Below are 13,646 nucleotides of genomic sequence, written 5' to 3'. Positions count from 1 at the left end.
GAAAAAATGTGTGTGAATATAGCCCTTAGTCCTAAGAACATAGAAAATAATGAAATCTTCATTTTCCACGTAAAGGTCAATGTTGAATTTGGTGTCCAATCAACACAATGGATCAGGAACATGGGCCACAGAGAACCAATCCTTGCTTTCCCGGAACCACAAGAAGCCATGCAGGTTGTGGCTATCTGTCTGAAGTAAGGGCTACTTAAGGCTATTCAGAAATTTGGCATGTTCTTCTCCTCTTGGTAAAAGGGTTTCTCCTCCTATCTTTGGACCTGTCTTTTCCTAGAAAAATGAAAATAGTTTCATAAGAAATGGGTGAACATTTGCACAGGTCACTAAAATCAGTCACCTCATAAATGCCATACCTTTAGCATTGCGTCCTTTTCCCATTTGAAGAGGCCACAGTTACTGAAACAGAAAAGGTAAGATTTACTCGGCGGTGAGCTATGCATGGGCCCACACACAGAGAGACACATGAAGAGTATTCCCCACTCAAGCACAAGCTGATCAAAGCGACACTCACATTACAGGCTAGGCTAGAATGCTACTGAAAATACACATTACCAGTGATTTGAGAAACAGTCTTCATCTCTGTAATAAGCCGGAGACATCAGAAATGGAATTTCTAATGATAATGTGACAGAGCTGTATGCATGGTATGTGATGAATGCAACCTTGGTTCCTATATTCACTGGGATGACAATTTAGAAAGCTAGCCTGAGGCTTACCCGACCCCTTCTCTTTTTCTTGAACTAAAAGGTAGGGATAAAAAAGGATTAATCAGCCCTGGCTGGTTTTGTCAGTGGTTAGAACATCAGCCCATGGACTGAAGGGTCTCAGGTTCTATTTCCAGTCAAGGCCATGTACCTGTGTTGCAGGTTTAATCCCTGGCCCCTGTTCAGGGTTGTGCAGGAGGCAATCAATCTATGTGTCTCTCTCACAACCATGTTTCTGTCTTTCTCTCTCCATCCCACAATGTCTGAAAATAAATAGAAAAATATCCTCAGGTGAGGATTGGGAAAAAAAAAAAAAACATTTAACTACACATTAGACCACTAGAGCAGGACTACTTAGAGGGAAGTATGACCGGCAGTACAGGTCTGTTCACACTGGCATCACCACAAACACAAAGGAATGCCTTGCTGGACAACAGGACGGCGATGGCCTGACAACAGATACCACATCACAACAGCTGTGCCATCACTAGACAGGAATTTTTCAGCTCCTCTATAATCTTAGAGGACCACCAACCCATATGCGGTATGTCGTTGACTGATCCATCATTATCCAGCATGTGACCGTACGTAAATGAGGAGAGCACTGAATCGACCAGTGATGGTGTACTACAAGCTTTGTGTGATCAGCCACCCTGAACTCCACAGAGTGTCGTTTATGTTGTATTCTATGTGAACACCACCCAACACAGTAGCTCTGCTTCTGTATCTGAAGACCTCACAAAAGTAAAAAAAAACAACAACTTAAGAGTAGGTGAAAATCCCAACTCCCTCAGCAAATACACATATTCCCCAATCCACCTTATCCATACATTATTTATTCCACAAATGTTTCTGAGGACCTACTACAGGCCAGGCAACAGGTATTGGGAATAAAGTAGAGAGGAGGGCAGGGTCCCTTCTCTTCAGGAGCTATAAGAAGCATAGAAATAAGGCTTGACTCTTACAAAGGACTGTGCAGTGTTTTGATGTTAACAGTATCACGTGGGAATGGAAACAAGGGTTCAAGAAGTCTAGATGGGACAAGGAACCCCAGGCAGTCCTCATACCTGCAATGCTTTTTGGGAAGCCTGTCAAGAGAGATGCACCTATTTCCACAGGGACACTTGAAAAACCTTTTCACGCCATCATGCCAATGGTAGTCATGCTGCTCACGGACGCAGGTCTCCACAGGCTTGAAGTGGGTGTAGGCACACTGCACAAGACCAACAGAAGGGCACAGAGCCAGTAACAAACTCTGAAGGAGAAACCTGCCAGCTATGACAGCAATCTGTCCTCTCATCATGACCCAGGTGCTTGCTAGTGGAGTGACCACCTTATCTTCCAGGCGCCATGAGCCCTGTGGTTTCTTGGGTCCCCCATACTGATACCACTTTTTCTCATGTTTGCCCCAATTTCTCGTCAGGCATGAAGCACAAAATAAACTTCTGTGACATCAAGACAACAGAAAGGGCAGGGGAAGAAAAATACTAGAAACTCAATAGCCTGGACAGGGCTGTCCCAGTCACTGCAGTCCCCTGGTCACGGGACACTGAGGCACGGGGCCCACTGAGGAAGTGGATCAGCAACTCATTCCCTTTTTCTTACAAGGCCTCTGAAAAGAATATAACCTTGTTACTATTCTTATTTTTTAAAGTCGCAAAACCAAGACAGAGATACAGTATTAAGTAATTCATTTAATTTTGATTCTCAAAAGGACTGAAGAGAATAAGAAATGGTGGGTGAAGCTTGAAAGGGTGCAGAGATAGTGCAATATTAATTTCTGCTAATTACACCGAATCTAGATAAATAATTTCAGACTTTGGTAACCTTAAACAGTGCAGAGCAGCCCCGGCCAGTGTGGCTCAGTTGCTTGGAGCATCATCCTATGCACAAGGTCACGGGATCGATTCCTGGTCAAGGCACTTACCCACATGCCTAGGTGGCAGGGATATGCCACAGTGGTAGGCAGAATAATGCCCCCTTCCCCCAAAGATGTATATACCCTATTCCCTGAAGCCTATGAGTATGTTATTAGGTTAAGTGGCAAAGGGGGGATTAAGGTGGCTAATTAGTTGATTTTAAAACAGGGAGATTATTCTGAATTATGTGGGTGGGCCCAAAGGAACCGCAGATGTCTTTAAAAGTGGAGGTGGGACAAAGGAGAGGAGGTGGAGTGGTGCTATTGCTGGCTCTGAAGAGAGAGAAAGGGGTTATAAACCAAGGAATATGGGCAGGATCTCGAAGCCAGGAAAGGCAAGGAATGGGTTTCTCTCCAGAAAGAAACACAGCCCTTGAGGATACCTAGATTTTAGCCGTCAGACCCGCACAGACTTCTGACCTACAGACCTTTAAGATAATAAATTTGGCCCTGGCCAGTTTGGCTCAGCAGTTAGAGCGTCGGCCTATGGACTGGAGAGTCCCAGGTTCGGTTCCCGCTAAGGGCACATACCTCGGTTGGTTTGTCCCCAGCCCCAGTTGGGGTCGTGTGGGTGGCAACCACTCAGTATGTCTCTCACATTGATGTTTTTCTCTCTCTCTCTCTTCTTCCCTCTCTCCCTCCTGCTCCATCTGAAGACAAATGCAAAAAAATGTCCTCGGGTGAGGAAAAAAAAAAGATAATAAATCTGTGTTGTTTTAAGCTACCACATCAGTGGTCATTGTTACAGCAGCAACAGGAAACTAATACACCATCTATCTATGTCCTTAGGTTTGCCACTGTGCCAGAGTAAAGCTGTCATCTGAGGTAAAACCTTCACTTATTCTCCAAGGTCTGAACTTTCTTAAGGAAGTCTTTTTGGTTGTGGCTGGTTCAGGACCACTCACTAAATGTAAAGGAGAATCTAGGGCTTTAAAAAGAATAAAGATAGCCCTGGCCGGTTTGGCTCAGCGATTAGAGTATCGGCCTGCGGTCCAGAGAGACCTAGGTTTGGTTCCTGCTAAGGGCATGTACCTCGGTTGCAGTTTGTCCCCGGCCTGGTTGGGTCATGCGGGTGGCAGCCACTCGATGTGTCCCTTTCACATTGATGTTTATCTCTCTCTCTCTCTCCCTCCCACTCTATCTGAACAAAAAACGAAAAAACGTCCTCGGGTGAGGATAAAAAAATAAATAAATAAAAAGAATAAAGATAGAAAAAAATTGTACCTGGTAAGCTAAGCCTCTTCCTCCTCTTACATGCAAATATAAGGCTGACGAGCCAAGCAGGGATGAAATGAATGGTAACAATACAGTACTGAGAAAGAGCTTTTTGGGGGCCTTTTTTCTTTTGTAACTTATTGATTTTGAAATTTGAGAGGGATAGAGGAAGAAAGAGAAAGAAAAAACACTGATTTGTTGTTCCACCCATGCATTCACTGGCTGATTCTTGTATGTGCCCTGGCTGGGGATTGAACCTGCAACCTTGGCATATGGGGATGACACTCTAACCAACTAAGCTACTTGGCCAGGATGGGGGTTGATGGCATCATTTTTAAATTAATGTTGAGAAATAGGGAATTTATTATTTCCTAATAGATGTAGGATAAAAATCCTGCAAATATAGACAATAATACAGTTCATACTCTGCCTCGGGATTCAATTTAGTGGGTTAAGCCCTGAGTAGAAAGAAACAACAAAGGAGGGACACCTTATTGTAATACTTTCAACAAGGTAAATTTATAATAAATAAAACAAAAAATTCTGGCTGTTCAAATAATATTTTGAAGATAAATGAAATAAAAAACTTAATCTTAAAAAAAAAAAAGACAACAGTAATTGGTCCTACCATGATATCCCAAATCAAGTCATTCAACCAAAGCCCCAGAATATGTGACCTGAACCCTGGCCAGTTTGGCTCAGCGGTTAGAGTATCGGCCTGCGGTCCAGAGAGACCCAGGTTCGGTTCCCGCTAAGGGCACGTGCCTCGGTTGCAGTTTGTCCCCGGCCCAGGTTGGGTCATGTGGGTGGCAACCACTTGATGTGTCCCTTTTTTTTTTTTTAATCCTCACCTGAGGATATTTTTTCTATTTTTTGTACAGATAGAGTGGGAGGGAGAGAGTGGAAGGGAGAGAGAGAGAGAAACATCGACGTGAAGGGACACATCGAGTGGCTGCCACCAGCACGACCAACCAGGGCCGGGGACATACTGCAACCGAGGTACGTGCCCTTAGCGGGAACCGAACCCGGGTCTCTCCGGACCGCAGGCCGACGCTCTAACCGCTGAGCCAAACTGGCCAGGGCGATGTGTCCCTTTCACATTGATGTTTCTCTCTCTCTCTCTCCTTCTCCTATTCTATCTGAACAAAAAATGGAAAAATGTCCTCGGGTGAGGATAAAAAAAAAAAGAATATGTGACCTGAGAGTGTGATTTCTAGACACTTGAGAAAGATGTAAGAATAATTTGGGTCCAATGAGCAAAAGGGAAGAGACGTTAAAAACTCATCTGCAGAACTGGGAGCTGAGGTCAAATGAGAGAAAAACCTCACTACAATGCTCCCCTCATCAGAGTTCATTGGTCAGGTCGGCATAAAGTCAGATCCTGGGCTATCGTAAGCAGTTTCATTTCCAATGTAAATAAATGACCTAAGCAAGTCTCTGGTCACAAGATATGGCCCAAAAGATATCCCATAGATTCTCCATGTTTTGCTGAGTCACAACAGCACAAAATAGGGCCCACGGTCAGACTGTCTTCCTGCACTCACCGTCTTGCATGTCACTACTCGACATTTCACTTCTTTGATGTTTCTCATCTTTTCTTCCATTTGTTCTTTTTTCACCAGTGGCTCAAAATAGAGTTCTTGCAGCTCAGCCTCGGCCTGGAAAGACAAGGCATACAGGAGACCTTGTACCAAATCAACATATACTCAGACAACAGTACAATAACAGAACTGAACAGACAAACTTCCTGTCAATGAGGATACTTGATAATAGTTTGCTAAATGCAAACCAAAAAATGATCATAAGGCCAGGGCATATTTTTTCTCTTAAAGACCATGCAAATGTCACTCTTTTTTCTTTTAGCTATACAGTTCAACTGTGTAAAATAGTGTCTGGCACACTGAGAAAAAAAAAGTGGTCATAAGTAGACACAAGTTTTCGACACACTGAAAAAAAGGGTACAGTAGCATATAATTTTCATTCATTCATTCCTTATTATTTTTTATCCTTACCTGAGGACTTTTTTTTTTTTTGCATTTCTCTTCAGACAGAGCGGGAGGGAGAGGGGGAAGAGAGAGAGAAACATCGATGTGAGAGAGACACATCAAATGGTTGCCACCCACACGACCCCAACCAGGGCCGGGGACAAACCGCAACCGAGGTATGTGCCCTTAGTGGGAACCGAACCCAGGACTCTTTGGTCTGCAGGCTGATGCTCTAACCGCTGAGCTAAACTGGCCAGGGCAGCACATGATTTTTAGAACACTAAATAAAAACTTAAAATACTACCATTACTAATAGTGTCATCATGTCAAGTGTGCACCAGAAGGGAATTAGTCCTACTATCCCAATACAGACTCCAGCTATGGAAGGTATTCGATGCCTCCTTAGCAACAGCAGCCCACTCTATTCTATACTCTTCTCTAGACCAATACTTGGTAGGAGCAACCTTGGCTGTTTGAAACAACAGGGAGGAGATTGAGGGCAGTGAGATATTTACAGCAGAAAGTGTTCACAGGTCTGGAGGTTCTGGGGTCTCTGGTGGCTACAAAAGGAAAGAAGTTCAGCTCTACAGTCATTTGAACATCTCTCCTGATTTCAAGTCCAATAAAAGATATAATATAGCCCTAACCAGTATGGCTCAGTAGATAGAGCGGCAGCCCTCACACCAAAGGGCTGTGGATTCGATTCCAGGTCAAGGGCATGTACCCGGGTTGTAGGTTCGATCTGGCCCCAGTTGGGGCACTTGTGGGAGGCAACCAATCAATGTGACTCTCACATCAATGTTTCTTTCTCTCTTGCCCTTCCTCCTTCCCTTCAACTATCTCTACAAAAAAAATCAATGGAAAAAATATCCTTAAATGTTAACAACAACAAAAAAGATGATATATAACCTTCTCATTAGTCATTTGCTAACTGAAAGAATAGCAGATCTTTCAGTGTATCAGCATTAAAAAGGGGCAATAATGCCCCCAAGAGGACATTTGAAAATCTGTGGGAACGTTTTTTTTGTTATCTCAATGACTGTTACCCTTGCTACTGGCAGGGGCCAAGGCTGCTACACCATCTGCAATGCACAGAAGTCCCCCACACAAAGGATATTTCTGAATGTTTTTTGGGACATGTAGATGAAAAACCTGATTACAACCCTTGAACCTAACTGATTTATAAACAAACCTACAATATTTGTGCATAGTTTTAATGTACATTGAATACCCTAAGAGTGCATCTAGGCAACTCCCGTGTATATGGAGGGAGAATTGCACTTCAGTGTCTTCAAATGTTTCCCAAGATTATTCAGTTTGAAAAAACATCACATTTTTGTCCAGACGGTATGGTTCAGTGGACTGAGCATCATCCCATGGACTGACAGTTCTCGATTCAAATCCCTGTCAGGGGACATACCTCACTTTTGGGCTCAATCCCCAGTAGGGGGCATGCAGGAGGCAGTCAATCTATGTTTCTCTCTCACATCGATGTTTTTATCTCTCTTTCTCCCTTCCTCTCTCTCTAAAAAAATCAGTGAAAACATATTTTTTTTTAAGAAACACACATTTTGAAAGAAATAGGCCTATGGAATTTAAGTTACCAAGAAAACACATTTCTATGAGTCTTCCTTTCCACCTGTCTCAAATATTTACAACACTTATAAATACAACACTCTGAGGACTTTATTAGTTCTACTAGGGTGTTGTGTCCAAGTATTTTCATAATAAAATACATATTAAAAAAAATTTTTCCTGGCCGGTTTGGCTCAGGGTTGGAGCATCAGCCTGCAGTCCAGAGAGACTGGGGTTTGATTCCCGCTGAAGGCATGTACATCGGTTGCAGTTTGTCCCTGGCCCTGGTTGGATTGTGTGGGTGGCAGCCACTCGATGTGTCCTTTTCACGTCAATGTTTCTCTCTCTCTCTCTTCCTCTCTCCCTTCCACTCTATAAAAAAAATTTTTTTTTCTTTATTGATTTTAGAAAGAAAGAAGGGAGAGGGAGAGAGAGAGAGAGAGACAGAAACATTGATGAGAGAGAACATCTATTGGCCGCCTCCTGCATGCCTCCTACTGGGGATGTGCCCTGACCGGAAATTGAGCTGGCGACCTCTTGGTGCATGGGTCAATGATTGTCCACTGAGCAACACCAGCCAGGCAAAATACATATTTTTAATATAAATATTTTCTCTTTTCTTCTTTACATTATAGTTAAGAAATTAACATTTCAATATAATTCCACTAGTTAGGTGATATCATTATAAATTTCATTTCAGGACAATAAGAGAACACAAAATATTTTTTGTTAAAAAATATTGGGCCCTGGCCGGTTTGGTTCAGCGGTTGGAGTGTTGGCCTGCGGTCCTGAGAGACCCGGGTTCGGTTCCCGCTATAAGGGCGCGTACCTCGGTTGCAGTTTGTCCCCGGCCCTGGTTGGTCGTGTGGGTGGCAGTCACTCGATGTGTTCCTTTCACATCGATGTTTCTCTCTCTTTCTCTCTGTTCCTCTCTCTCCCTCCCACTCTACCTGAACAAAAAATGAAAAAATGTCCTCGGGTGAGGATAAAAAAAAAATATATATATTGGGAGCATTGAGTTGATAACCACTGATTTAGAGCATTTGAAATGTTAATATAAAAATATTTGAATGAAAAAATTCCTTTTCACATTGCAAGACAAAACAGTAGAGAGTGGTGAGCCATTTTTAAAAACATTAAGTTCACAGCCATAATTACATATAAACACTTTTATAACACTAAGTCTATTTAAATAATGTTAAATAATATCCTACAATGAAAGGGCAAAGGCAAAACTAAAATGTATTGGAAATATTCCTATTCTTCAAAGTAAACTCAAATAAACTGGCATGTAGCTACATCCTAGCTGAGGTCAGAGAAACAAATTCTTAGTCCCACAACAAAGCTCTGGGAGTCAGAAGGGAGGTTCTATTGTCTTTGATCTTTCGAGCTCTTACCTCTTTTAGGATCCCTGTGTGCTTCGATTTTGCTTTTAGAATTTTCTGAAATTCTTCAGATTCCAGGTAGGCAAGCTGTTCTCTCCTTTTTTTTCTGGCAGGTTCCAGTTCATCCTCAGCTAGAGCAGAAAGAAAAAGCATCAGCTGGTACAGCCCAACTACTACTGTCAGAAAATAGTGTGCCTCATTGACTCAGTTTCCTCCATTCTGTCAGCTTCTGCCCACCAGGCCTTTCAAACTTAATTCACCCCACTAGCTACCAGCAGAGGAAGGTGAGCTAAGAAGTAGAAACTAGAATATGGGAGGTAGCAAATTTAACCACTAAATTAAAATCTCTTTTTCGCCTTAATACAGGTGCTGATTATAAGAGATAACAACAAATATCCTATTTACAAACTGATGTTAAAATGACATTGCCATGGTCTTTTTGCAGAGTTTTAAAAATAAAAACAGGGCAATTCTAAACAAAGGAATTTTACTTCTTTCAAAGTAAACCTTTATACTAACATGTAAGTACAAAGATCCAATCAGTAATCCTTTTCTCAAGTTTTCAAATTATGCATAATTTCAATTTAATACAAGTGTATAAAACACAGTTCCAGTTGCGGAAATTCAATTTAGGTATTCTACCTAGAGGTAAACTGATGTAAAATAACTTCCTATCAGGAACACCGGCTATGGCTTAAATATTTCCTTCTCTTTCCTACTGTGAACTCTGATATCTGGAGTACCTTGAGAAGAGAATGTGGTATTCTTTTCCACACGCGCCTTCACTTCCAGGATATCCTGGGGGTCACTTTGCTTCTTTTTAATGCTGTTTGGATTTGTTTTTGAAAGAATTTGTCCTTTTGCCCTTAATTTGGTTATAGCAGCTAACTAGAAAAAAGAGAAGAGAGGGAGATAAAAAAATCTAAAAAATGAGAAAAGCCATCTGTAGCTCTGTACCCCTTTCCAGTTATTAACCAATGAAGTCTGTCAGCTCTCAAATATAAATTGGCAAAATATATCTTCATTGTATTTTGCATTATTATAATCATTAAACTTTAAAAGCATGAGACAGGTCTATAACTTAGTAAATAAAGTCTCAGTTTATTTAAATATCATTAGGTTTAACATTGGCTAGTCTGTAGGCTTCTAGACCCACAGAGGAAGCACATGAACATTTTGGAAGTTTGTTTTAAAACCAGACAGAATAAGGATAGGATAGAATTCCAGCTCTGTCACTTACTGATTTGTAACATTTACAATTAGTTACAACTGTTCAGCCTCAGTCTCTACATTTATAAAATGGGGATGATAGCATTTCTCTACCTTTTAGAGTTGTGTGAATGACATGAGGTAATGCATGCAAAGCATGCACCTGGACACAGAAAATAGCATGTACACATCTACCACAGGTACAGAGTAATAGTGATGAAGACGTGCAATTATTATTAGTGTGGGTACGGCTTTGGCTTCTAGCTCACCTTTGCCTTTCATGTGGTTCTGGCTGCTAATTGAGCAAAGAGACACGGCTGGAGACAGGGTGACTCAGGAAGGGGAGTGGTGAAAAGTGCTGAGCAGTGGGGTTCTAAGCACCCCCAACTCCCACTTCAATCAGAGCCACTTGGTTTTTATGTCTACAGACTGGGCTTCTATGTAAGATTTCTTTCAAAGGATTCTTTAAACCACTATTTTACTATCTTGCCTCAACAACTCCAAGATTTGTTTCCCTAACGTCAGTGTCTCCAGTTGTGAAACAGTATCTTCTTCTAGGAGATCTCCTTCAGCCTGACACAAACGTGTTGAGATAATGGCCAATTTTCTTGGATTAAATTAATGACATTATGTTGATACCATTATAATTTAAAATTTCATTGACTTTAATTATCATGATCAATAAACAGCTGCCATGTGTCTGTCACTCCTGATTATAGGTAGTATAAAGTGTGAAACTCCAGTTATGCCTACGGAAAGCAAACTCAAACAATGAAGAAAACAAATACCAGTTACCTTTTTGGCTTCTGCTAAAGCACTCAGTTTTGGTTTTGGAGGTGGTGACTCATCAAAAAAGAGAACATTATCTCCTTCTGAGACACCTCGCCCCAGCTTGGGTGCCTGTGTGGCTGAGGTTGCTTCCAGCCTGGGGAACTTGGCCCCTGTTGGTGGAGACTGAGAAGGGGGCTGCTGAGAAGATGATGGCACAGCTGGGCTCACGACCTCATTGGAGCTTTGCAAAAATCTTTAAAGAAATATGTAGTCACAAACTCTGTAAGCACTAAGTAACAGACGGGAGACTGCAGGTAGGTCACCAGCTGATATACAGTTGTCAGTAAAATAATTTCCCTTTCCTGATTAACAATTCAGATTAGCATGCTATAAGAAGAATGCTAGTTTCTTTAACTCTTCAGTTGTCTGATTTTTTCATTGAAAAAGCTCCAACTGTTTTACCAGTTTAGAACTGATTACTGTTTTTATCAATTGGCTTGTCAGTGGGTGCTATCTATAGAACACAGCCCTCAAGGTGGGCTATGAACTATATATTCCTAGCCATCTGGTTAGTGTAGGATCTTTAGGAACTCACCATCTCTCTCTGTATTTTAGTTTTCTCTACTGGGAAGAGATAACTTGTGATTAATTTGGAAGCCTTTAACAGAAAGGTTCTATAATTTACAGGGTGAATACTTTTTTTTTATCCTCACCCGAGGACATTCCTTGACATTTTGTTCAGATAGAGTGGGAGGGAGAGAGAGAGAGAGAGAGAAACATCGATGTGAAAGGGACACATGACCCAAACAGGGCTGGGGACAAACCGTAACCAAGGTTTGTGCCTTAGTGGGAACCGAACCCGGGTCTCAGGGTAAATGCTTTACATAGGTTAAAGAGCTATTTAAAAACAACAAAACATCAGAAATCCTCTAGTCCAAACCTCTCACCTTATAGATGAAGAAACTGAGGCTCAAGACCCAATTGTGCATAGTGACAGGCTCAGGATTAGTACAAGGTAATTCAAGGCTAGTATTCTTGTCACTATCACAGGCCCACTCTCGCCAGCTCCAGGCCAAGCCTGCAAACTGCATATCACATCCTGCCCAAAGATACGTTTAACTTGTTCAGCAAAATTCTGAAAAACTACAAATTATAATGCCTTTACACCGACAGGTGCTCTCTTATTTCCCATAAGGTCCACAACTCCATATATATATTTTGTGTGTGTGTGTGTGTGTGTCATGTGTTGGCACATGATGAAAACCTCTACATATACCCCATCTGCACTTCACAGATTATTGTAAGGACTAAATGAGACACTGTGAATAACAGTGCTTGCTATATGTTAAGCACCTATAAGTAGTAGGTCTTACTTGAGCTAAAGAATCTTTGGGATGTTCACCTAATAAATTATATAATGCCTAATCACTGGGTTGTACACTGAAAACTTAATATTGTATGTCAACTGTAACTGAAAAATAAGAAAAAATAAAAAATTATTTAAAGTTATAAAAAACAAAAGGATCTTTGATTTGTTTACCTTCCATATCCATTTCCACTTGATTTTGCCACTTGATAATGATTTCATTTTCAGTGTCTCATTTTTATCATTTACCTCAAGAACTACAAAATCTACTCACTGGCTCAGGCAGTAATTAAAAACCTAATTGTGGCAAACTAAGAAACAGGAGCCAAACGGGTCAACACACGCTTCCCCCTTCCACAGACCCTTTTCAGATGGCATTCCTTTCTCTTCCACAGTGATATTAATTACTGTAACTTGCATCATTCAGTCTCAGGATTTGCTAACCTAAGTCAGAAATATATAACTTTAAATGCTATCTATTTAGGTTATGCTCAAATTAGTGTAACACTTTCAAAGTTAAAAAGGCAGCCAACCATCCAAAATCTAAAGTGCATTTTTGAAACCTCTGAAGACATTCTGAGGATTCCTGAGATGAGTTATCCAAGCAGGGATATTAAATGTTACTCTTACCGTTTCTTGATTTCTTCTGATTTCTTTCTCCTCATCTCCAACATATGCTGCTTCTGTTGCTTCAGGAGGGCTGATGCAGAGATAGACTGAAAGGTAGGTTTTGGGCTCCCCATGATCCCTAAAACACAAGCCACAGATTGAGGGGGTCCTGAGAGGCAGTGGGAACTCAGATATGAATGCTAAGCAGGTGCAAGCTAACTACCTGATGACTTGGTTTTGGCTAAATGTTGTTTCAAGTTTCTGGCTCCAAATGTAGGCAAGTCCATCAATTCTCTGAATTCCTCAGAGCAAGACAAGCTCTTCTGGGCTATTTCTGGAATATAAACATCAGCTTTAGAAGATTTGAAATTTAGACTGTTTGATGTCATGTGGTTATTTTTATTTTTAAAGATTAATTAATTTATTTTTGTTACAGATGTTTCTCTCATGTAACTTTTAAACTCTGCCTTCATAACTTAGTCATTTGTAAATGAAGTACATGGAATACCAAGAGAAAAAAAGGATCTTTAACCTCTAACATCAGACTAGTAGGACTGCAAGAATATGGTAAATATAACTTATTTTGAGTAATGATTAGAATGCTCATATTTGCGGGGCCACTTGATACACTATTTCTGGAATATGCATTATGGACAAGGATCCACAGTAGGCCCTGACCACTGTTATGAATAAAGTCCCAAATGAAGGATGAAGGCAGCATTTTCTGACCTAGACCTGTTTTAACGCAAGATAAAGGATGGGTCTGACAGGAATGTGATACTATTTATTCTAATATTGGACATTAAGAGGTAGACCCAGATATATCAGGAAATTTTAAAAAGTACACTAAGCTAAGAAACAGCCAAGATTAATATGCTGTTTTTTCTTAAGATG

The 13,646-nt window shown here is 41.0% G+C and overlaps 1 protein-coding gene across 4 annotated transcripts in view; it reads right to left on the bottom strand.

Annotated features, from left to right (window-relative positions):
- The window catches only part of MCM10 (minichromosome maintenance 10 replication initiation factor), a 37,596-nt gene continuing 23,950 nt past the window's right edge, over positions 1 to 13,646 (bottom strand). For 2 of the 4 annotated variants that reach the window (XM_036254676.1, XM_036254685.1), the window contains exons 11-19: positions 12,976 to 13,086; positions 12,774 to 12,891; positions 10,802 to 11,030; positions 9,541 to 9,685; positions 8,810 to 8,928; positions 5,397 to 5,510; positions 1,787 to 1,932; positions 369 to 411; positions 4 to 285 (exon numbers count right to left, since the gene is read on the bottom strand). In XM_036254676.1, coding sequence (XP_036110569.1) covers positions 202 to 285; positions 369 to 411; positions 1,787 to 1,932; positions 5,397 to 5,510; positions 8,810 to 8,928; positions 9,541 to 9,685; positions 10,802 to 11,030; positions 12,774 to 12,891; positions 12,976 to 13,086 — 1,109 coding nt within the window. In that variant the 3' untranslated portion in view covers positions 4 to 201. Of the gene's footprint in view, positions 286 to 368; positions 412 to 1,786; positions 1,933 to 5,396; positions 5,511 to 8,809; positions 8,929 to 9,540; positions 9,686 to 10,801; positions 11,031 to 12,773; positions 12,892 to 12,975; positions 13,087 to 13,646 lie in introns of those variants that run through there. The other 2 variants (XM_036254693.1, XM_036254701.1) reach the window with 2 other exon arrangements.

The sequence above is a fragment of the Molossus molossus genome, unplaced genomic scaffold, assembly GCF_014108415.1.
Source record: "Molossus molossus isolate mMolMol1 unplaced genomic scaffold, mMolMol1.p scaffold_m16_p_1, whole genome shotgun sequence".
Lineage (NCBI taxonomy): Eukaryota > Metazoa > Chordata > Mammalia > Chiroptera > Molossidae > Molossus > Molossus molossus.
The sequence above is the reverse complement of the archived record's forward strand: the minus strand, read 5'-3'. Positions and strand labels throughout refer to the sequence as shown.